The 25,784-nt window shown below is 34.9% G+C and overlaps 2 protein-coding genes across 5 annotated transcripts in view; one reads left to right on the top strand and one right to left on the bottom strand.

The window, feature by feature from the left end:
* Window positions 1–25,784, top strand: part of LOC135841264 (nephrin-like) — a 1,354,679-nt gene that overhangs the window by 1,252,029 nt on the left and 76,866 nt on the right. The gene's annotated exons all lie outside the window — the stretch shown is intronic.
* Window positions 3,838–14,061, bottom strand: LOC135840173 (uncharacterized). 3 transcript variants are annotated; one of them, XM_065356563.1, is made up of 14 exons: window positions 13,749–14,061; window positions 13,493–13,657; window positions 10,742–10,965; window positions 10,448–10,665; window positions 10,261–10,352; window positions 9,942–10,120; window positions 9,325–9,488; window positions 9,050–9,200; window positions 8,766–8,959; window positions 8,530–8,662; window positions 8,180–8,369; window positions 7,923–8,059; window positions 5,008–5,119; window positions 3,838–4,920 (listed from the first exon to the last, which is right to left on the bottom strand). In XM_065356563.1, exons 1-14 carry the CDS (start codon window positions 13,795–13,797, stop codon window positions 4,889–4,891), a joined length of 2,040 nt encoding a protein of 679 aa, XP_065212635.1. In that variant the 5' UTR covers window positions 13,798–14,061; the 3' UTR covers window positions 3,838–4,888. The 3 variants fall into 3 exon arrangements, with proteins under 3 accessions (XP_065212635.1, XP_065212637.1, XP_065212634.1); XM_065356565.1 differs by having other exon boundaries at window positions 9,942–10,126; window positions 10,270–10,352; XM_065356562.1 differs by having other exon boundaries at window positions 9,942–10,126; window positions 13,749–14,060.

Below are 25,784 nucleotides of genomic sequence, written 5' to 3'. Positions count from 1 at the left end.
TTACCATTATTAGAATTACCACGGCCACCGCCGTTACTACGAGATTGTGGTGGAATAACCGCATAACAGGAACGTGCCATATGGCCAGGTCGCTGACATCAATGGCAGGTAGGTCTTGTTTCGGCAGTAGACAAGGCGGAGGAACGAATCGTAGATGGCTGCTCGATGGTTTTAAATGCCGAACAGATAACCTCACGTGCACCATCTGCGTTGTTGTTGATCAAAAGCGCCGCTTGAATAGCATCATGAACTGAATCTCCCCTTGGTGTATTGGGAAGTCCATTCAACAGCCACATAGACTCATCGTCATCTTTCAATTTGCGTGTCAATTTACGAATTGCGTCACAATAATCTTCTCTGTGTTTATAATCGGTCAGCTTAACATTGGTGATTTTCGTTTTTAATGCGCACCGCTGCACTCTTGTTTTTGACTCGTAACGTTTCTTCATGTTCTCAAGGAACGTAAACGGATCATCACCCTCGATGATGTCAACGACGGTACCCAGGATATGCGTAAGTATAATATCTAGCGCTTGGTCACGCCTTGGCTTGGTTGAGGCGTCTGAAGCGGCGAGCGTGTCAGATAAACCACATGCGGCGATACGTAATCGAATTCGGCGGTACCATGTCTGAAAATTCGAGCCGTCGAAGAGCATGGATTTATCGGGCTGAATTGGTACATAGGCAGACTCCGGCACAGCAACCGCACTCGCAGCTGCACCCGTCATCTATCCTATAAAGCTGCAAGAAAAATAATAGTTAATACTTCGCCACCAGCTTCCCCAGCTAAAGATCGTATTTCTCGATCATTAAAACTTCAGTAAAAACCATATTAAGAAATAAATCGAATAAAACGCATTTACGCAAAAATAAGTAAACCACCATCAACGGCATTCAATAATTTAATAACAATAAAATATCACAGCTTTGTCGAACTAACGAGCACAAGTACAAGTTCTTAAAGGTAGAGGTCGCTAGACAAATAACCTAGCTAAAACTACCTACTAAACGCTATATCGAAATTATCTCGTAAATTACCGTAAAACGACAGCCTCCAACTTCTGGATAACCACTGCAGTCTGCACACATTGTTTTTCTCAAAAACTCCTAATGAAGATAGACAGTTGGAAATAAAACTGTAGTATTTCACAGGAAATTTGCTACTTTCCTACACAGTTACCAATTACCATATCTACATATTAAAGCACGTATTATACCATAGGTACCTATAGTTAATTTTTCTATTCCTAAGCTATAAAATGGATGGCTACTTACTCCCATTGTTAAGCGCATTAGAACACCAATTACACTTTGGTCATCTACTTCACGTGCTATAGGAAACTCCACAATTCTTTTCAGATTCTCTCATCAATAATGCCCTATCTCTCATAGCGTAAAATACCTGCTGTAATTCGTCAGCAGTGTATTTATGGTCTCTGCCTTCCACCTGGAGGGGAAAAAATTTCAAAATTAAGTAGATGCTAATTTAAGATCAAGGGCTGATTGCGAATTAATGGCGTTTAGTACCAATGAACAATGTTTGAAAATTTGTAAGAAAAAACTTGTGGGTCAATTCCAGTTTCAAGATTGGACAACAACATGCAAAAGTGTGATCACAAAGTTTCCGCAATTGTATATACTAAAAAACCACATTTTGAAAAAAAAATATCTACAAAAATTGCAAAGATATGGAACTTGGAACATTAAACTTTTTTGGGGGGCTTCTTATTACCTGCAATACCAATCTACATATGATGTGTAGCTAGTAACTGGATAGTAGCTACGCCCGCACAGGGTGCCCAGAAATATCGAGCAGCCTCAAGAAAGTTTTTCATTAAAAATATAGGTTGGCAATGTGAAATAGATGCATATGATTGGTGGAATGTTATCTCTCCAGTCCAGCAACCAATCATGTGCTATCATTATTATCATTCACTGTGACCAACCAAAGTATTTTAGTAGAAAACTTTTTTAGGGGTCCTCGATATTTCTGGGCACCCTGTTATTGTTACCTATCAACACAAACCTATACTATCACGCTTTGATCCTCAATTGATACTTCTTGTTACGAAAATACATACTTAGGTATAAAACAAAAATATACTTAACAAATTTACAAAAAATTAACTTACCTAGTAGGAACTCAATTATAGCTACATTCTTCACGTTGAAGGGTAATATGGCCAAAAAAACATGTACCTAGGTATTTTAATGTAACACAAGGTTGTATTTAATGAATTTACGGACATTCCCCTTGCACCCCAACCCCACAAAAATGAAAAATTTTAAAAATTTCGGCGCCTAAAAATCAAGATTTTTTTGTATTTTTTCAAGCTGGGAACCTTAATCAGGTACATCCTACCAAACGCTCTGGTTTTTGTAGTGAAAATTTGCAAAATGCTTGAATATTTGCCGGACTTTTCCAAAATGGTAAAATTTCCTTACTTTTCCCATTTTTCCAAGTTTTCCCGGCACTTGGACAGTCCGAATTAGAGAAAGCTCTATTCTCAACGCATTCTTCACAGCGATGTCCTCAAGTTCGCAATTCGCACATGTGAGAAACGCTCTTATAGTAATCCTAGGAGAGGAGAGAAGAATGGTGAACACATTGTCAGCTGTAGAAGGACGAAATTACGACGGCGAAAATTAATTCGCTTTTCAATAAACTTTTCTTCGATTGTAGTATGTGCGTTGCGCTGTGGGATCAATTACGAAGAAAGGGATACTTTAAGATAATTTTGCGGTATTACACGGGTCGTATTTTAGAACTTTACTCATTTGAACATGGTGTTTAGATACATGCTTGTAAAGCTGCCGGTATACCGGCGTTAATTTGCATATCAAATAACGACGATGAGGTAATTGTCTAACGTTGCTGTGTGCTGAAGATTGCCTTTACTTTTCTTATACTACAATAATAATTCGTCGAGCCGACGACAACGACGTTTTAGTGTGCCCCCTCGCCCTCCCCCCCCCCACAACGTCTACCAGAGTTTTAGATCACCCTGTTTATATAGAAAGTTAAAAGCTTTCGCCAACTGCGAGCACGACGAAGAAGCAGTACAAAGAATTTCTTCTACTAAAATGTATCGAGTCGTGGTACGGGAAATTATTTAAAAGCTTTTTAATTTCGTAAATTGTCGAGAAAAATTTAATGGCGGTTGTAAAAATTTTACCCCTTGTGTTTTGATTTGGCGTCTTTGAAAAAATACAATAAGCAAAGAAAAAGGGTATTTCTTCAACAAGTGGTGCTCGACGTAAACGTCAGACTTTAAGGCTATTGTTATACTAGAAGCTGATTTATTTCTGGTTGAAATTTCCAAGGTGAAGATGCACGACGAGCAATAAGTATACGATAGTTGAAAAAGTTTTTACACAGAATTGACATCTGAATTCGTTGCGGTTTTTGAAGACCAGAGCGTTGCTATAGTATAAGTTCTCGTTTCCATTCTGTGATATTGGTTTTTTCTTCTTCTTCTGTAATATAGGTAGTCGTCTTCTCGTGGGTCGCGAAATATATAAAAGTATCAGCATAACGGACAAGATGTCAGTTAAGTTAGCGTTACTAAGATGTAGAATTTACACCGGGTCAGCGACGGATTCGACCACGTGCTCGGTCAACCGAAACCGGAACTGTCCATAAGTTTACGACCCCGAGAACTAGCTACGATTTTACAATTGGTATAAACTTTTTGCGGGTTTTCGTGTTATGTCTTTTTATTTATGGCAGATGCTTTTTGCGAGCGCATTTTACACGTAGAATCATCGATGCGGAGGTGAAAGATGGTCGAATTTATTCCAATGCGAATCTAAAAAGTAACTATAGCGAGGAAATGATGAAGAAATTTAATGAAAATATTTTTGCATATAAATGTAGTTTTAAAAATGCTGTTTTTGTTTCATTTATCATCACTCTGTAACTTTGTTCTGAAGTCATGAAAGAGGCTGTGAAAATTTACCACAACTAAAATAAAATCAAGTAAAATTAATTTCAACATCAACAATTTTGAACCGGTTAGAGCCAAGTCAGAAGAGCATGCAAAAGTAGGTATATGTACATTACCACATAAAATTTCAGGGCCTCATTTGGTGGATTTTTGAAAATCAGAAGCCCAAGAATGCAAAAAAAAATTGAACACCAAATTGACTTGGAAAGCTGAAATTTGGGGTGTTCTCTACTTTCGATTTGTAAAATCGATGAAAAACAGTTTCAAACAGTTTTGAGCAATTTTGAAAATGTACACATATTTTAAGATCACCTATATAATTTCCTCCATATCATTGTTTTCCATAGGTAGGTTAAGGCTATTCTTTACCCCTGTTATCAGTACCGATTTTTGATAAAAACTACGTACTTTGGTCAGGGATTGTGCGAAAACTATTGGACAGATTTTTGTGGGGTTTGGTTTATTTTACTCAGAAAACATTCAAAAGCGAGGGTATGTCGATATATTTTTGATTTATGTGATTTTGTGGCCGTCATTGGGAATTGAATGGAGGTACTATTGATGCTCAGATCTCCGTCGGAAAAGCTAAATTAGAAAATATGGCTACCTACCCTCGCTTTCAATGATAAAGTATTAGCATTGGTGAAAAAAATTGAAAGAATTTTGAAAATCCATGGAGAAATCTCTGCCCAAAGGTCTGATGGGAGCAGGTTGCGGAACATGAGTATGACTAAATTCGTTCACTCGATTACACACAGTCTTAATGAACAAACGATGAAGATAACACACAAATTGGCCTTCATATTTTGAATATTTTTGCAGAGGTAAAGAATACCCTTAAATAAAATTATTTTAAATTTAAATCAAATCATTTTTGTGATTCCGTTGATGATTGAATCTTGACTCCTGAACGGGTTATTGCAACGATTTACAATGTTCTTTCATTCGCATTTACTTCTGGTTAATGCAACATCTGCAACAAGATGTAAATTTGTCATGTCAAGTTAAGACACTGCGTGTAAAATTAAGAATTTATTCTAGCAGGTACCACACTACTGACCTTTCTTTGTGAGATACTTCCACATATTTTTCAATGGTAAATCGATGAATAAGACGATGTAACCGCACACTAAAATAGTCAATAATAAGTAATCCAATCCAAGTACTTCGTTCTGTAAAATAAATAACAAAAAAATTATTCAAATTTCCATTTCATGAGAAAATACATGGTAGGTAGAGGTACCTGCGGATATTACCGCCAGTGTGGGTAACCACGCCAGTCACCCAAAAATCATGTTAGGACATGAGGTATCCATCAAGCAGCACAGGTTACTTGTTCCTAATGATGAAAATAGTTGCCTGGCCAAATTGCATCACAATATGTTCGTTTATACAGGGTGTACAAAAAAAAAGAAAATTCCGTCTCAGTTTTTCACCCCCTAATATTACTCGTATCTTGGAATAATGTAACTGTTTCACTTTAATTTGAAAAAAGGATTCTCAAGTAATGCTAAATACAAGTTGTTACATATCGTTGGAAAGCACATTTCACCAGCTTTCAAACCATATACAGTAGACTTCCGATTATCCGGACTAACTGGGGAATTTGGTTGTCCGGATAAGAAAAAATCCGGATAATACGGATTGATGTTTTTTGGTTGAATTTTTGGTAGAAAATGACTGTTTTTTTTATGATGATGGTGTATTTTGCAATTTTGAATAAAAAGTGCGAGGGATAGATTTTATTTCTTCAAAAAATAGAGAAAAATAAATAAAAAACAAAGATTATAAAATTTTTTTACTATATACTTGTAAGAAATTCGTGTATGCTTGTCCGGATAACACGGATTTTGTCCGGATAATCGAAAAGTCCGGATAATAAGGAGAACTTTTTTTCGTCCGGATAATACGGCTGTCCGGATAAGCGGAAGCCGGATAAGCGGAAGTCTACTGTAATTACATTTTTTGTCAGACCTGTATTCATGACACAAAAACTTATAGAAAATTGATGTTTTTTTCAAAATTGCTAAATAAAAAAGTGAGAGGGTGAATACACCAATGCAAGAAAATTACAGGTTTATGAGACAATTTTCAATGAATATGAGCAAAATCTCATTGGAATAACTCAATTTTCCAACTAAATTACCGAGCAGTAACTTCTGCTTTGTGTTTTGGAGCCTAAAAATGTGTTCTGTGAAAAAAGTTGAAAAAAAATACAAAAATTTACAGAAAAAAACTAAATTAAAACCATTATGCACTTTTATTATTCAATTGTTGCAATTTTTTTGTCAACTTAATTTTCAAGGTCCCAAACACAAAACAGTTGTTGATTTGTCCTGAAAAATAGGTTTTTACTCAATGAGTTTTTTGCATAAGAAATGACATGGCGTTATTACCCTACTAGGTCGGGTAACACTGCCAATGTGTACTTTGCGGATATATCATTATTGCCAGACCCTGTGAGACCCCCCCCCCCCCACTCATGGCCATGGAATGGTAGTAGACACATACGACTACCATTTCCAACACTTACTTTGACCGTGGGGTGTGGTGGGGAGGTATTAGAGACATTCTCCAAACATGTGCGTTAATAACCACAAGTACCTTACTACATACAGATTCAAGGTAGATGGGCTACATCAAAAGACAATCAGTAATAATTACAAGTTAGGTACCAGTTTAGCCGAGCTAACAGATAATGCACGCCATCTGTTAGCAGAATCAAAAAGCTGAAACTGGTTCGAGCGTCTATAGAGGTCAACACTGAGGAGCTCAGGGTCTCTAAACTACCCGGCTAGCTCCAAGGTGCTTGTGTAGATGTCACTAGAAAGCAACGGGAAACTACTAGTGGAAGCTCAAAACAACATCGATTCCCCAGAATAATCGCAGTGGCAATAGGCATTCGCCTTACCCTGTTAGGGTACCACAAAAATGTGATTTCCAATGTCCTGTAAAGGACAAGGAACCACGACGACGACAGGGATGGTAACCATAACCAAAATTTTTAACCGAAATGAATTTTAACTGCTAAAGCTAAAATGTGGCAAAAACTGTAACTGTAACTATAACCATAACCAAAATTATTGATTTGAAATTTTTTAACCATAACCTTGGCCGATTTATTTTTTTGTTCTGGTTAAATACATAACGGTTATTTTTTTGAGTAAAAACCTCATTTTTGAAGTTTTTGCGTGAAGTGTGAAAAAACTCTATTGTAACCATGTTTTCAAACAATAATACATTATCCAATCAGTGAGTAGTATTTCAGCTATAAGCCAATCAGCGAGTAGATTTTTAAAATGCTAAGCAATATGCAAAAATAATTGGCTATAGTTATGTTTGTTTCTAAATTCCGAATTAAATTCTAAATTTTATTGTTCATAATATTGATATAAAAGTCGTCCAAAATTTTATGGAAATCGGGCATCTTTCCAAGAATCTATATAAGAATTGAAACGGTAAATTCAGAAAAATCAATTCTCAAGTTGATGGTAAATGTCTGAGGTGAGATTATATTGATCATACCATCAAGATTTGTTGAAGAAATATTCAAAAGCATAGAGCATTAGATCACCCAATAAGCAATAGGTAAATGCAAAAACTCTCTTGCACTCAGCGAATAGCTGATGGCTTGTTTGTGTAAATTATGACATTTATTATGATTTTTGAGAAGAAAAGGGCTCAATTTGTCTAAAATTTCCTTCAAACTCGAAAAATGGCTGTGAAATTGTGCTTTTTTTGTTTGTTTGGCCGCAGGCGCACTTTTTCGACATTGAAATGCAATTAATTTCTGATAAATGAAAAAAAAAAGTAACCTTTATTTTTTTGGGTCATAACCATAACCCTTAACCATAACCATTGTCAATAATTTTGAAAAAAATAACCAATATTTTTTTTTTCATTTTGGTTGTCATCCCTGATTAGGTACCTCCTCGGATACACACATCTCAAAAAAAAAATGCAATATCGACTTACCAATTTGAATTCAAAAGAGAATTTGGATTCCACTATGCATACATATAAAACAAATAAGTGTAAAGCGCTGAAATACGGAGTCAGACGATTCAATATGACAAATTTTGGATCTGCAAGAAATCTGTACACTTTGGAAGCTATAACAATGAGCAAGAAAACAGTTATAGGTATGTACCTATTATTATAGAATGATAGTTCAACTTTTCGGAAAGGTATTATCTACCTATTGAATTTGAGTTATAAATCAATATACTTACACTTTTTAAACATTTCACAATACCATACCACCCATATTAGAAAAATCATTGAGAACAATGAGTTAATGAAGCTGACAACTGCTCCATCGAAGCTATTGTATTCGTATTGAAGATCTATATTTTCACAATGAGAGTACAATACGATACATACACAAAATAATACAGGATACCATCCAATTTTCTGGTAAAACTGAAACAAATAGCCAATTTTTTCATTTTAAACAACTTTTGTTGTATCCATGCAATTGTAAGAAAAAATGTTACCTATCTATACAGGTATCTACCATACCCACCTACTCACTAATTTTATCCAAAATATAAATACCAATTAAGTACATAAGAAAAGTTACCGAGGAAATGGCTGGATTTTGGTTTGGATTTTTTCCGGTGTAATATCCCAATGCCATTCCACTCATGTAAAACGGCAGCCTACTGAATGGAGTCCCATACATGAAGCTCATCATATTCAAGAAGTGGTTCGAACTTCAATCAAATAATAAATTGTTGTTAAGAAAACACACGCACATACACACATTTTTTGACGAGATAGGTAGTCAGGTACCTATTTAATACATTGTATACTTACGACAGTCCAAATATCATATAAGGTGGTATTTCGGAATAGAAATACAAAAATAATGATCTAAAAATCAATGAACCGAAAGCTATGGAAAAAAATATTTTCATTTTGTTCTCACAACGTCTTGCAAGAATTAATGTAAGACAGCCGATAAAAGCAAGTTGAGTATCTGTGTAAAACGTGTGAGCTGGTGCAAAATACTGAAAAACGAACATCCGTTTCAATTAGGTGATGTTAAGTACGAAAAGTTTCATGAGGTTACCAGTTTCAACTTTCAACAAAATCATTACCATATTTGCCAAACCGTAAAAATTTTCATAGCAAAATATGATGCTCCAAATATTGGGATTTCTCGTTTTTGGAGTATAGAGTAGAAATACTTTACTTTTGCTAACTGCTGTCGATCGGATAGAAAGAAAAACAACCCAGAACATTAGGAACCTGCAAAAAAATTTAATTTAAAAGTATGTACAAGTATTTAAAAACATAAAATCTTTCCTAAATGGGATGACTATTTTAATTTTTAAAATAAAAAAGGACTTGTGTCAAATACTGCTTTACTTGCCTAATATACTTGAAGAACATCAATTTCCATATTGCTCTTGTATTATTCTCTGTTGAAAATTTCGCTATTTTGTGGGAAAGACAAATTCCAGATGAAAAAATCAACGCGTCCAAAACAAAAGGTGCATTTTTCACCAATGAAGTAAGAATGGGATATCGTAGAAGCTGTAAAACACCATGCATATACATAAGTAGGCATAACGTACTTGTACATAGATAATGTACAGGGTGCGCAGAAGTATCGAGTGCCCCAAAAAAATTTTTTGTTGAAATACAGGCTGGCAATGTGAAATAGATGCATATGATTGGTGGAGTGTTATCACTCCAATCCATTGACCAATCATGTGCTATCATTATTGTTATTCAGTGTGTGACCAGCCTTAGAGATACCTACTCGATATTTCTGTGCACTCTGTATAATCAAGTAGGTAGGTATTGTGTATCAAAGATGAGGGAAGAGAAAGCAGAATTGAATTGAGAAAGGTGTTTCTTCTCTGAAGTTACCAAACGAATTTATAAGCATCACTTTTTGTATGCAATAAAGACGGTTTTGTAAGCAAATTAACCACAAAGATATTTTGAAAATGAATAAATAAATGTCACAAATTTTTTTATTACTTGAGTAACATCCGATTGATCGACGGAAAAAATTAAGAATTTCACCGAGAAATGCAACATGAACACTAAGTAGTATATTATGCATCTTATGCCATTTAAGCAACCAACGGAATCACAATCATTTTCAACCTTTGTTAGACTATTCCAGTTTTGTTGTAATGAGAACGATTTGCAAAATGCTAGTACTCCAAAAAAATAAAAATATGAATAAATAATTAGCAAGTATTTATAACAAATGACTGACAGTTGGATAAAAACACAAAAAATAATTCATGTCTGTTCAATGCAAATCAGAGTTTATGAAAAAAGAAATTCTTACTTGAATTACCATTCATTTGAACATTTTGCAAGAAAAACACATCAATAACAGTGACACAACATACAAAAATAGTCATAAAAACTATAAAAATTCTGAAATCAATGAAAACACTTAGTTAGTTACCTAAATAGGTGATAGGTAGTTCCAAATGTGTAAGTACATACATAGGTATTCATAAAAAAATTACTTAGCAGAATACTCCAATGGAATTTTGTTCCTATAATATTCTTCTTTAATAACACAATGCTCTTCGCTCAAATCATCCACATGAACTTCTAAACCGAACGTGCTATGATTAAAAATTGATAAAGCTTTCCTCGATGCCACCATCAATTCACGAGCAGTGCAAGAAGAAGGAACACAAAATGTTGATAGAATTACATCATTAAAAGGAGCAACATTTTTCTGGAATTGGAAAAATTTTGAGAAAAAAAAATCATCAAGTCACATACCATGGTATTTATTTTAGCATAATTTTTACCTCATAAGGCTTAGACGTAAACATTATTACAGTATAGGCATTTTTCCAAATTTCTTTCATAAATGTGTTGTTTTCCATTGGTTTTATGTAAATTTTAATGAAACAAAATTTTCCTTCTATGTTTGCTGATTCAGATGAAGTGGACACACATTGCTTCAAATCTCCCAATTGATGCATGTTGCCTTTCAATATTCCTGCTGGTAGTCTGCCATTGGTGTCGAACACTGCGCATTTAAATAAAACATATGGGTACCATAGAGAGATAAGTACAAAAAAGAATTCACCTTCCCTCCAGTTACAGGCCTATTTCCTTAACTTCTGTCCCATGTAAAATTCTAGAAAAAATGGTTATGAAACGTCTTACTTGGTATATTGACTCTACAAATTCCCTCAGTTCTTTTCAAAGTGGCTTTCGGAAAAAAAGATCTACTCTGGACCATCTTTTTAGTCTTACACAGGAAATCAATACTGCCTTTCAAAATAAAGAATTTGTACTCTCAGTCTTCTTTGATCTTGAAAAAGCTTTTGACAAAGCATGGAGAGACAAAATACTTCAAAAAATACATTCTATAGGGATTCGAGGGCATTTAGCTTACTTTATTCAAAACTTTTTATCAAATCGTACCTTTAGATCGAGTCAGAATTGAAAATACATAAGTACTCTGAACTTTTTGATATTGAAAATGGAGTCCCTCAAGGCTCTGTGCTTAGCACCATACTATTTATACTCCTAATTGATGATATCTGTAGTATTAATCCTCAACCTCTTTCCTTAAGAATTTTTGCAGATGATATAAACATTTCAATACGTTCAAATAACATCAAACTAGCCTCAGAAATTATCCAAAAAACTCTAAATAGTATCGAAAAATGGGCTGAAACAAATGGACTAACATTTTCTGAATCTAAAACTCACTGTATACTTTTTACCAAGAGAAATAAAACCTACCCAGAACCTATCCTTGAATTCAAAGGACATCCTTTAGTTTTTAAACCAACTACCAAATTCCTTGGACTTACTTTTGATAAAAAACTTACTTGGACACCTCATTTTCTCAACATAAAAGTTCAACTTAACAAACGTCTAACTTTACGAAAAATTGTTAAAAATCCAAAGTATAACCCATCACGCCAACTATTACTTCACTTGTACAAAGCTCTGATACGTAATAAAATTGAATATGGAAGTCCATGCTTTACAAACCTGTCAAATAAAACTACTAACATTCTCAAAACTGTTCAAAATTCCTCCTTGCACATCTGCATAGGTGCTCTCTATTCGTCTCCAATTGATAGCATTTATTGTGAAGCTGCAGAGCTTCCTCCTGATTTTAGGAAAATTCTCATGACAAACAAATTCTTAACAACTGTTGCAAATAATCCATCTCACCCTCTTCAAAGGTCACTCAATGTCTACAGCTCTCAGCATTTCCTCCATACTTCAGGTCCAATCCCAGAATTTATCAAAAATATGAACAACCTACAAATTGACCTAAAAAACCTAATACATAAACCAATATCTTATCCCCCTTAGTCTCTCAAACCTATACAGATGGAATTTTACTTAAGAAACTACCCAAAACATGATCACTCCCCATTATTAATCAAGAGTCATTACTTAGAACTGAAATCAAACTATACTGAATATAACTTATGCTTCACAGATGGTTCAAAAATTTCTAACATTCATACTGGTTATGCTTACTCAATTAATGACAAAGTTCTCAGTTTCAAAATTCACAACTGTCCCTCAATTTTTACTGCTGAACTCACTGCCATAAAACATTGCCTAATAGATATAATTTCCATTCAATCAGAAAATAAAAAATTCTTAATCCAAAGCGACTCACTAAGTTCACTGCTATCCATTCAAAACATTTTTTCTGACCATCCCATAGTCCAAGACATACATAAGTCCCTTTTTAACCTCCAATATTATGATTACTCAATTAGCTTCATGTATGTTCCCAGCCACATAGGTATCACTGGAAATGAAACTGTTGATAGATTAGCAAAAACAGCCGCTGCCTCCTCCCCTCTTACCTCTCTCACTCCTGATGACATTAAATCTCTAATCACTCACAACACATTTACTAACTGGCAGAACTTTTGGTCACAACAAACTTCAAACAAACTCTTCCAACATAAAAAAACTACCCTCCCCTGGAAAAATCTAGGCCACCTGAACAGAAAAGAAGAAATCCTTATTAGGTACTAGACTAAGAATAGGCCACACAAAAATTACTCATAATCACTTATACCAAAAAGAACCAAAACCCTCATGCCAATTTTGCAGAAACGAACCCATATCCATCCAACACATACTTTTCAATTGTCCCCAACTAAAACAAAACAGACTTATACTACAGATGAAAGAAAACCCACCTACAATACCTGACGAACCCTCAGAAATTCAAAAATTCATCTCCCTAATAAAAAACATCAACCTCACAAACCAAATTTAACCCCCCCCCCTTACGGGTGTAATAACCTTGTAATTATAAACACCCAAAAAATAAAAAAAATAAAAAAAAATAACAGCCTTATAATCCCTACATGTTACATTTACAGGGTCCCCAATAATATCCCAGGCATAGTTGGTGAGAATTTTCGTGGGTTGGCAGCGCTGAGCTGTATCGAAGAGACATTGATTCAATGCTGCCAACCCACAAAAATTCTAGCCAACTATGCCGAATATTATTGGGGACCCTGTACGTGTCTTATACACATCTAAAAAAGTCTACAACTCACTTTTGGCAGCCCACATCTGATTTTGTAGAAAAGCTTGTTGATATATCTGGCAATCGCGAATACATTCTGGTGTTTCCATTAAATGTGGCAACAACGCTAGATTCGAGAGGTTATTGAAAACATTGCCGTATTCTCGTAACAAACCCGGTTGCAATCGACTATCACCTAACAAAAAACGAATAATTGATGCTATTTTGACTGAAAAATTTCGTGCTTCGTTTTATGAGAATATTTACATTGCAATATACATACTTACCGGGAACAATCGCGAGCAAAAAACAAAACAACCAAAAATTTTCCAGCATTATTGATAGGTACCTAAGTACAACTTTACTGAAATAATATTGGGTACAATCTACGGAACATTTTAACCTGAACAACTACACTTAGGTACCTAGGTACCTATGTACTTTCATTAATTGAATCTACCGTTTCTTTGTGTCGGTATACTTTGTATTTTCAAATTCACTTTTTCTCGAAACTGAAAATTTACATAAAATACAAATTAAGATGAGTACCTACTACGTACCTACTTATAACTTTATTTGATAATCAAATAGAGCAACGATTACATTACTTACGTTTCTTTACTTTGTTCACGTCCAATTAATTTTTGTCATTTATAAAAATAAAATGTTGGGAACGTATTTTTCTTTTTTTAGTTTGACGGAGGAAGTGAACATTATGCGCATACCTATATACTCACAAATTTTAAAATCTGAACTCATTTCATGATCATGTTATTCAGCGATTAAACGTTTTGAATGCTTTAAGAAATTATTAGTATCGGCCAATATATGTAGGTATGTACCTACATACCTATATAGTACGTATTAGTCCATCCGTTTATAAAATGGCTGCTTTCAACACAATCAAATAAATTACCCACAGGTGTCAAAATTTGAAAAGACTTCTACAACGAACAACCCATAAAAATCTGTTCATCTTTTTAAAAATCTACATTTAATTGTTTACCTGTTCAAGCGATATAAGTTAATAAATTTGCATATAACCAGTTCGCCAGATATCCAAAAAAGTGGCATTAAAGACAATCTAAGTGACTATGAGCACGTGTAATTGACCCGATTTGTACTTCTCAACGATTCACTTGACCGATTACAAACATTTTTTTTTCCAAAATCGGTTTCTGCCCCTTCAAAACCATAATTCTGCTATGATTTAGCTTGTGTGTAGTCGGTCATGCAAGTGAGTCACTATCTACCTATAGCACCATGCAACAGTAGCGTAACTTAACACCCCTTCTGAGGTCCTTCTGTGGGGGGGGGCGTGACAAGATATCATACAAAAAAAGTGTATTTTTACGCGATGGCGCGGTCGTTGCGAGCGAAGTATGTATTCATTTTTGAAGGGTTTCTAGGAGGGGGGTTTGTACCCAAACAGCCCCCCCCCCGGTGATTACGCCACTACCATGCGATGTTCAGAAACCGGCTCCACTTTACTTACCTAGCATGTGGAATTTAAGGAATTGAATTAATGAATTTTAGTTTTCTAATTTTAGTGAATAGAATTTTATGGAAAATAGATATTCATTTTTCAGGTTCAAAACATCTTCTGGAAACTCTAGAACAGCTCAAAACCTTTCAAATCGTTTCCAATCGATTTTGGTTTTTATAAATAGGATACATCCCAAATTTCAGCTTCCTTCTTGTAGTTTAATTTGATGTAATTTTGATTTTTTTTCGTACTTTTGTTCTAAATATTTTGATTTTTACAAAAATTCACGATGAAAATCAAAAAATTCACTGTGGCTCGAGAAATTTGGGCTGGCGGGGTACTTTTGTGTACTCTGAACTTCAAATGGTATAAATTTGACATTTTCATTTCCAGTTTGTGGACGCGTAGAAATGAAGGGCTAATTGTGAAAGTCGCCTTAGTCATTTTTTTGTTCACACAACTTTAAACATTTTTTTCCCATATTTCATCAATTTTAAAGGGAAAAATGAGTATTGTAATGTATTCTGGGATAGTTGAAGATGGTTTTTTAATACTTGACCATGAAGTTTTTACATTATCACTGAAGCAGGACAACAACGTTTTCATTGATTTGTACAAAAATCACTGCTGACTAAGGCGACTTTCACAATTAGCCCTTCAAATCAATTCACAGATTTGTTTTTCAAATTTCTGAAATTCCGACAAAAATGTCACAAATTCGTTGAAATTTCAAAGTTTAAATCCTTTCCCGGGGGGAAGTGGATGGAAGTCTATTTAAATGCAATTAAAAATTTCAGAAATTGGTCATTTTTTTCAAAAGTTTTCAAAAAATTATAAAACCTGATTGAAATTGCTCATTTTTCAAAGTTTTTAAAAAATTGACGTTTACAAATCAACTTTCTTCTCATTCTAAAAAAATCTGATAAAACTGAAATGTCAAAAAATTGGCTGTTTCTTGCGAAAAGGGTGAGTGATTAATTATAAAAGGCGACTCTTCGACTTAGCACATAAGGAATAGGTATATGTATTTACAAAAAAAAAAGTACAGGAAAAAACCACACAATGAAAATCAAGAGAACAAATACGTATTGAAGGTAGATGAAAGAAGATGATTCTCACCTCCTTACAATGTATTTAAAAGGGGCGTGGCAATGAAAGCCAGAAACAACTTGAAATGGTTGGGTTTTACCAACTCATACAACACATCAACTAGATATGTGACGATAGCTAACAAAATAGGCATGAAATATACATGAATTTACAAGAAAACAGAAGTGCATATTTTACAAAAACATAACTCCCGCCTGCCAATGGAAGCTATTTATATCTGAATTACAAAAAATTTTTAAAAATTTACAAAATTAAAATAATAATTACTTACTTTAAAACTAATTAAGTACAACATTGGAAAATAATTACATCGATTAAAAATTAGTACCTACATCATTGGTAATTCAACTAAATATATTATATACATTAGGTAGTCTGCTCTAGCACCACATCAGGTTGTTGGCAATGTAACTATGTGAGTTGTAGGCACAACTCGGACTCACTTGGGAGTGTGCACCTTGACTGTACACACTATAGTCTGTTCCAAATAAGAAGTGCAAGCTGCAACCACGCAATACATCAAGAGGCATGATGTTCCGGGGAACTGACAGGGAGGTAAACCACTCAACGCAGCAACAAAAAGCAAACTGGTTATCAATTTTGTTGGTTTAGTGTAGTGCTCAACCTTGTTTGTTTGTGTGAACCCTATGTTTTGCTCCTTAAAAAAGTTTGCACTTCTTATTTGGAACGGACTATAAATTGCCCTTTATTGGGAAACGCCTTTGTAATTCTAGCCAAGGGCCCTCCAGCAACCTGGCTCGTTTGTCGTCTTTCTCAGTTGGACAATTGGGCCAACTTCAAGATGAGGCCTTTCATCTGTCCATTTTACGTGAACTTCAAAGTTGGTTCAAGTAATCTTGAGACCAAACTTTCCAAAAGTCTCCTACATTCCGGGGAACTGACAGGGAGGTAAACCACTCAACGCAGCAACGAAAAGCAAACCAGTTATCAATTTTGTTGGTTTAGTGTAGTGCTCAATCTTGCTTGTTTGTGTGAACCCTATGTTTTGCTCCTTAAAAAAGTTTGCACTTCTTATTTGGAACGGACTATAAATTGCCCTTTATTGGGAAACGCCTTTGTAATTCTAGCCAAGGGCCCTCCAGCGACCTAGCTCGTTCGTTGTCTTTCTCAGTTGTACAATTTGGCAAACTTCAAGATTAGGCCTTTCATCTGTCCATTTTATGTGAACAAGTTGGTTCAAGTAATCTTGAGACCAAACTTTCCAAAAGTCTCCTACATGACTGCGATTCACCTTATTAATGTCGTTATTAACCATGAGCAACCTGCATGAAAAAACTTGTGGTGTGAGTGAGGAACATACAGCTGCACCAAATGGTGATTAGCTGGCAAAATAATTGGTTTCTTAGCGCCTTCAGGGCTTGGAGCATTTTGAAGGCGACTCATTGCTCTCAAAATACTTTCTTTGTCTATGAATGGAGTATATGGCCTCAACCAACTTCGCCTTTTAACCGCCTTATTACTTAGATTTCAATCTCGCAATATCCGCAGCATACACCTCATGCTGAACTATGCGAATCAGCCATTTATCAGCTAAATTTACGTCTTACGCCTCGATTTTAACAGGTACATGCTGTCTGTCACGTTTTAACGACTAGATAGGTAAGTAACTATAATTATGTAGCTAACAAAACAGGCATGAAATATACATGAATTTACAGGAAAACACAAAAGTGCATAAGTATTTTACACAAACATGGCATTTTCATTCATAGTGTACGTGGGTTTATTTTTCCAATTTTATGGCCTTAGAGTAGTGGCCACCACTCCAAAAATTCTAAAAAAATTCCAGTGGTAGAAAATGTACTAAAAAATGTAAAAAAAATCATTGGCCTCTTTCCAGATTTTAGACTCATTTTCACATTGATTTGAAGTTTTCAAAGTAGATTTTGAGGCTCAAAAAAATTGACAAAATTCAGGGTCATTATCTTCAAATATCTTCACCTACATACCAAGTTTAAAATCAATCGACTTACCCCCTAAAGTTGAGCCATTCTAACTAACTATATGCGTATTTACCTGAGGTTGATGGTAGGAAAATCAGGCTTGAAAATCATCGTGAACCGATACTTTTTTTCAACAGAAAAATTATCAAAATTGCAATATTTCTTCCTGATTCACATTATTGATAAATTATTCAAATACTTATACAGCTAGATCTAAAGCTATTTTCGCTTCTTCAGGACACGAAATCGTTACGGTAGCAGTCTGATTATGTCGATCCAGATAAATACATTTCATTTACTTACTTAAGTATGGTACCTACTTACAATACAAGTTCATAAATTTTCCCATGTTTGGCAAAGTAAACGAACAAAGTACTTTCGAAAATTGTACTGCTTATCTCAGTACGTGGGTAACAATAAAAATTGAAGAAAAAAAAACGAAAAACAATTCGATAATTAAATTCAACTAAAAATTCAAATCTTATCTGATCCAATCGCAAAGGGTAATTTTTCATACGCTTTCAAAAATGTATATTTTCAAAGTCCAAAAATTACAGTAGTTTTTCAAACCCCAGCGAACCTAATTTATTGATGATTTCACCGTTGTCGAGTTCACAAAAATAAATACCTACCTCGAGATGATTTCGTCATTTATAATTTGCGTTGATTTTTGTTAAAAGTTGGCTACCTACTTTTGATTTCTGAAACTTTTTTAATTGTAACTTTTCGAACGTAATTTTAATTAATTTTTATACTTCCTAATTTGTTTTCCCCTTGTTTTTCGTCTGTTGTCAATTCATTTTTGCTTTCGAAACTGCTTAATGGATACCTTACTTACTTACTCAATTACTTACTTACCTACCTTCCTACGTTTCTTCTGTACTCGTATTATGTGGACATGGAAGGTTATAATTTCAAGTTGTTAATGAAGCTGACAGAAGTTTGAAAAAATTCACGTCGTCATTCGCTATCGAGTGATTTTTAGTCGTTTGAAAGCTTTCACCTGCAAAAACCCTTTCATTTTCACCCCCTCAGTACTCAACACCGTTAAAAATCCCTAATAAAATAATTTGTGGTTTGAAAAATAGCAAAAAAAAAGCCACCTTACAATGCGTAAAACAACTTCGATTCTCAAGAAATACGAGTCAATTGATTTTATGCAGATTTTAAATAACACCAACCGCAGATTAAATGCATTTGATTTTCCTTTTTTTTTAAGAGGTTGCAAAACAGGGAATTGTAAAGTAAAAATTTCACCCAACTGGCGAACTTTGTACGCCGTTATCGTAAAATTTACCAGCACGTGAATGTCGTTTCCCTTCAGCCTTGTCTGGTTGGCACGTTCGAGGGAAAAAAAACTTCCAACTTCCGTTACGTATAATATTTCGAGCCACAGGCAGACAGAAAAAGAGGGTGAAAAAGGGCCAAGGGGGTGAAACAAAGAGACAAAAATTAGCCGAGAAATGCGATATTAAGAAAATTGAAATTTGCATGTCGTAATTAAAGCGTAATTCAAAAGATTCACTTCTTCCTTTTTGCAGCCAAAAGCCACAAACATGTAGCCACTTCCTTCACGCGTTCGCTTATTAATGGCTTTTAAAGATAACGACGAAACGATGGAGGTGGCGGGCGGCGGGGCTGGCGCTGGTTAAAATGCAGAACCTCCGCATCCAGTAGTTCGCCTTTTGTTTCAAAATAAGGCAAACGTATTAAAAACTTGTCACATTATGCTGCAGAAACACGCATTATATGGTACTATGTAGTGTTTAATACAGTCGTATAGTCGTTATACTCGCTGTAATCGCAAAATACATACAACGCAGGGGGACTTGGAGGAAAAAAACCACAGAAGAGAAGGAGCAAAGCAGCAGAGATGTGAGGTAACTCTACCGTTATCTGCTTGTTTTACACAATGCTGCATACAAATTTGTATACAGCTCGAGTAAAATAAAATAAGGAAAAAAAAAGATGGAGAGAAAAGCAAAAGAAGTGGGTATTCAATTTACGAGATTACACAATTGAAAAAGTAAATAAAGCTCGCAAGCTTTAAGCGAAACGATCATTTTTTATTGGAATCAATCTATATAGCGAAGTGATATTTTTTCATCCAAGACGTCCCCTCCCCCCTCCCCTGCTGCCTTGTTGCAGTATCTCTTCGTTAATGAAGCCATTTCTGTAGGATGCTGAACCAAAGGTAGGTAAGGTATCCCGGTATACCATAAAATACTCACTCAGATAAACGAAAAACCCACCACACACGTTGAAAAATAACTTAAACCTTCGGTTCGTATAAATGTCCCGGCTACTTTGCGACGACCGCGACCGAATAATTGTACCAGAAAGGGACAATATGTACTTAGCTTGGTCGACGTCGTATAAGAGTGGCGGAATTTGCTCAAACGCTGCGTTCCTCCTCCCCCGCTCTCCCGGAGCTGTTTCTCTTTATACTTTGGTCGTCGTAGTATAGTATAATACTCTCCCAGCGCAATATTTACCGAATAAATTCTTCGCTTTATTTTCACACGCAGGTTATATTCGAAAATTTCGCAAAAATGAGGTAATTTATTAAAACCGTCCTCGTTGCTCGTTGCTCGTGGCTCGAGCTCAGGCTAGGGCTCGACCAGTCGTACAGTTTCTTTGCTCGTTACGTAATTGCTTTTATCTTTGTTTATTAGATAGTTTTATTTAAATTTATCAGCGGGTTTCGCTGCCGCCTTTCGCACCTCTTTCGCCTCCGGTCCTGCCTGTCTCCCCGATCCGGCCACGTTTCGTCGACCAACTTAGCCGAAATATGAACTATAAATCATTTACTCCGGGTTAATTTTGTTTCACTACTGTTGAAACCATTAAAAAGCTACCGTTTTCTTCGGCTCGCTATGAACTGTAAATTAATTTCGGTGCCTCTTTTTTCTTTTTTTTGGAGGGAAAAATTTTGTTTTTGTTTTGTTTTTCTTATTCGCCTTAGGTGTGAATAAAGGAAAGGGGAGGGGGTGAAGGTATTAGTTGGTGATTTAGGTCTGCTTTTGTGTATTTATTTGTGCAGGTAGAATTGTAATTGTATTTATTTTGAACTTAGTTCAAATTCTGACGTGGCATGTTCGTGGAAGATTAGGTTCATTTTTGGCTTGGATGGAACTTTTTAGAGCAATTTGAAATTCTTGCAGGAAATTGAAAACATGTCGGAGACTTCAGAATGACTCGAAAGTGGGCATCATTTTGATATAGTCGGAAACGGATTGATTACTTAAGGGAGAGAAGGAAATGTTTGATTTCCTACTCAGTGAGGTTTTGAATTATTCCTTACGTGGGGAATAATTGCCTATTGCCAGCTAGCTCAGAAGGCTGTAATCTATCATTTCAACTATACACATTCAATGTTTATAATTATAAATAAAAACGCTGTTTTACTTATACTATATATTTACACTATTTACAAATTGTCATAAACATACATCGTGTGCAATTATGTTTTCACATAGCATTTGACTGAATGATGTTTGGAGATGTAAATGACTTAACTCTACCTATTGTGAGAAAGCCTGCTAAGAGATCTGTAATCTTACCAGCATTACAACTTCATCCATGCCACTCGCAGGTGGAATAGGACATGCGAATAATATACCTATTAGGCACCTGATTATATTACGAGGTATTCATCTAATTAAGGTCATTGCACTAGACATTTTAGTCAGACGTACAATGACACAAAAAACACTTATAATTAAATAGTATACACATATTACTACTTACAGAACACTATACGCTTTTTTCCATCTCTATCGGTGGCCTACCCAATACTAAAGGCATCGATGGAACTTAACTAAACGAGACTGCATGTAGCACTTTGCATAATCCGAATATGCCGCGGAACATAACGAACTACCAAAAAAGTTACTATTTATCGATCACAGGATCGATCTAACAATTAAAACAATTTAAATTACCTCGCTAGAAGAGGGTACAAATAACCATCACTTGATTGTGGACTCCCTTGGGGGCGCATCCACGATCCGTTATATTAACAGGCGACAAGGAACCAGCTAATGCGTATTGCCAAAACCAAGTAATTGCGAAAATACAACTTTACCTTATGAATAAGGAAACAACCTACAGGTACCCTTGAAGAAATGCAACTGAAGATTTCTCTGAAGAAATCGCTAATATAAAGAGTACATGGCAGCGAGATCCAACCCCTAAAGGGTGGTGGTATATGCGTAATTCATGAGAATTGCTATGTACAAGTACAGAGCTAATAAATAATATTTTTAAACCCTATCTTCGATCATAAATGTCATCATGACGCGAGCCGCGAGATCATTGATTAATTGACCTGACACGGGGGGTGGAATGCCGCCACATACGTCGCTAACTAAAGACATCATAAATCTGTCATTCTATCGTCCTTGTCGCGAACTCTCTAATAAAGGGGGTTCGGACAACGACCTGACGTCATGTATGTAAAGTACAGAAGAATGCACGATTTCTACTATTTCTAAATAATTTACACACGTTCCCAATATTTTCAATATAAGGGGTCAGTAAAATATACACTACCTTCGGCAGTGGGGCCAATCTGCCCTATGTCAATTTGGTTGGAAGGATTGAAATTCATTGGTTACATTCATCGATTTCTTTTGATCGAAAAAAGAATTACAAAAAGTTGAAAATTCGCCATGAAAGCTCTTTTAAACTTTTTGAATTTTTGAGAAAGTGACCAAAAATTCTAAAATTGACTTTGGTTTCTGAAATTTCGATTACGAGGATTTTGGATGGATCGTGAAAAAAATGTGGAGGATTTTGGCCACCCACATTCAGTGGAGATTTTTGTGCTGAGTTGAAAATCCCTCAAAAAAATATTTAGCTCCGGAGGTGCTCCTGGAGGGAAGATATGGGCTCTCAAAGAGGGGGTATTTTCGAAAAAATCGTGATTTTTCTGCTATACGAGTACATTGCTGTTTTTTAACCTGTTTTGGAAAAAATTGTCCTGTTTAAGAAGCTGTTATTTGAGATTCTGAGTCGACCTAGGTCTTCGCCATAAAAATCCAAGACCATTTTTAGGGTTCTACTAATCGTCTGAAAAATTTTATGTATTTTTGAATTCGAGTTTTGAAAAAATTTTCTCCTGAAATATTTGCATTGATGATGCCAAAATATCGAGAGATGTCACTTCTGAAACTGGGGAATTATTTTAATTGGTCATTATTACAAAAATTTTGAAATATTGAGAAAAACAGGCAAAAAAATTATCAAATTTTCTCGTTTTTTTTTTAAATTTGAACTAAGTATGAAATAAATGTATACTTTTTGGCTATTTTTCTCAATATTTTGAAATTTGCAATAATGACTAAAAAACTGGCACTACTACATTTCAAAAATGATTCCCAGTTTTAAAAATCATATCTTTTGATGTTTTAGCATAAATAATGCGAAATGTTTAGGACTTGGTAGGATCATTAAATTAGTCTAAGATTTTGATGGCAATGACCTGCATGGGTGAATACAGCATTAAGTACCTACCATCTTTTGGAACCGGGTCATTTTTCCGAAAGTAGGTTGTGCAGGGACTAGAGCGAAAAAACCGTGATTTCTTCAAAAATGCCTCCTCTTTGAGGTCCCATATCTTCTCTCCAAGGCACTTCCCGAGCTGAAAAAATTTCTGAGTGTCATTGAACTCAACCCTCCTTTTTAGTGTGAAGTATTGAAAAAAAAATCCAAAAGATCTTGAAAAATTACTTACCTACCTACCTACTTACCTAATAGCAATAGCTGCTTTGACTCGAATTTTCAAGATTATTGGATATGATTACCTGAGGAGCTATTTGTGTTTGTTTTTGTGATATTTTTGATGGCAGACGTCAATTTTTTAGCTTCAAGTTTTGCCTACTAAGACATCTGTGTACTTAGCTAAAATTTTTACTCTATAGCAGAGACTATGATCTCAATTGATTAATTTTTGTGTTAGATAAGCATTTGAAATGAAAGCTAAATTTTGTGCTATTAATTTCGCGCTATGCATTTTCCCTACTATCAATTTTGCGCTTTAATTTTCCCTGCTATTAATTTTTGGCATTATTAATTTTCACACTATGAATTTTGCACAATGAATTTTCCCGTCACCAACGGGGTGTCGCGGGGTATACTACTTACTTTTAATTCATTCCTAACTCTGGCTCGGATATTCTTTCCTTGAAGAACCCTAAATATGCGCTCAAATATTCCCTAAAAATAATTTCCCAAATATGCTCTAAAACCAATATGAGTATTCCCTAATGATATGGGTGTTTTTAGTAGGCGATTTTACAAATACTAGATATAATAGTAGAATACCATTAATTCACATAGAAAATGCAAGACAAGAGCGCTTCATTTTACATAATTATTATAGAACTAAAAAATCAGTAAGAAATTCAAACTTCATAAATATGTACCTACTTATTATTCATTATCTTTAAAATTGATTTTAACGCAAAATTTCAAGCTATTTTGAGTAAAACATTAAAATTGGAATGCTTTTTTATCAATTTTTTATTGTAGTACCTAGAGAACTAAAAACTGAACGCACTGTGGTCTGCGACTAAATTGATCATTATCAACATTTAGATAATTCTTAAATTGATAAGTGATAACACATACTAAGTTCATAAATCATCATAGTCTTTGGTGCTCCTTGGCATCCCATAAAACATTATCACTTTCTGCAATCAAACAAAATACTCTAATGAATTTGGTCAAATCTTGACATGTGTGATAGATTTTAGAAGGACTTACTGGCCAAACCTGTAAAGCAGTTTTGTTCCATCTTCTGAATCAATTTTTATTGTAATGGTTTTCAGTTTCATTTAGATGAACCAATTATAGTCTTTGGCTAGATCTCACTTATTATCTAGCTTCTCAACTTGTAATCCACAGTTCAAACACATGATCTGGCTTAAGTGTCTAAATAAAATCCTGCTGCAGCCATCTCTTCTACAGTTGTAAATGATTCAGAGCGCCATTTGGTGGGAAATGTTTTTAAACAACTCCGTTTGTCAGATACCTACATCTAATCTGTTATGGTTTAATGGAATGCTGTTGTCCTGTACAGAAAAATATGTGCTTGAAAATGTTTCTCCAATACATACTTGTAATCTGCAGTTCAAACACATGATCTGGTTTGTTAATCAGAGAAATAAAATCCTGCTGCAGCTGTCTCTTCTACAGTTGTAAATGATTTTAGAGTGCCATTTGGTCATGGTGGGAAATGTTTTTAAACTACTCTGTTTGTCAGATAGGTATATCTAAGTTTGATCTAATCCACTATGGTTTAATGGAATTCTGTTGGTCCTGTACAGAAAAATCTGTGCTTGAAAATGTTTGTTTGCCCAATACATTGAAATAGAGTGCATTTCATCAAAAAAATGATATTATTCTCCAAACCAAAAGTAGCTAAACAAAGTTGCCAACTTATCACATTTTTGCCTTGCATGGACATAAAAAATTGCACAACTCATTGTCAGCTAGCCCTTTTATTGAGTTTTAAATGCAGCTATTTAATTTTGATACCATGTTGAAACTTGAAAATCATTCTGATCGAATGATCTCACCCAAAATATCCTTCTTGAGTAGTATCCAATAAAATAAAAATTTAATTTTAGCCTGCACCAGCGCATATTCTTTCACATTATTTTTGTAATGAAGCCAGGTTATCTGTAACCCATTCAGATATTGAGCAAACAGACAAAAATACCAACCATTGGTGAACATGATAATCTATCCAATTCTTC

This window comes from Planococcus citri, chromosome 3, assembly GCF_950023065.1.
Source record: "Planococcus citri chromosome 3, ihPlaCitr1.1, whole genome shotgun sequence".
Taxonomy (NCBI): Eukaryota; Metazoa; Arthropoda; class Insecta; order Hemiptera; family Pseudococcidae; genus Planococcus; species Planococcus citri.
This window is presented reverse-complemented; position numbering and strand designations above follow the sequence as displayed.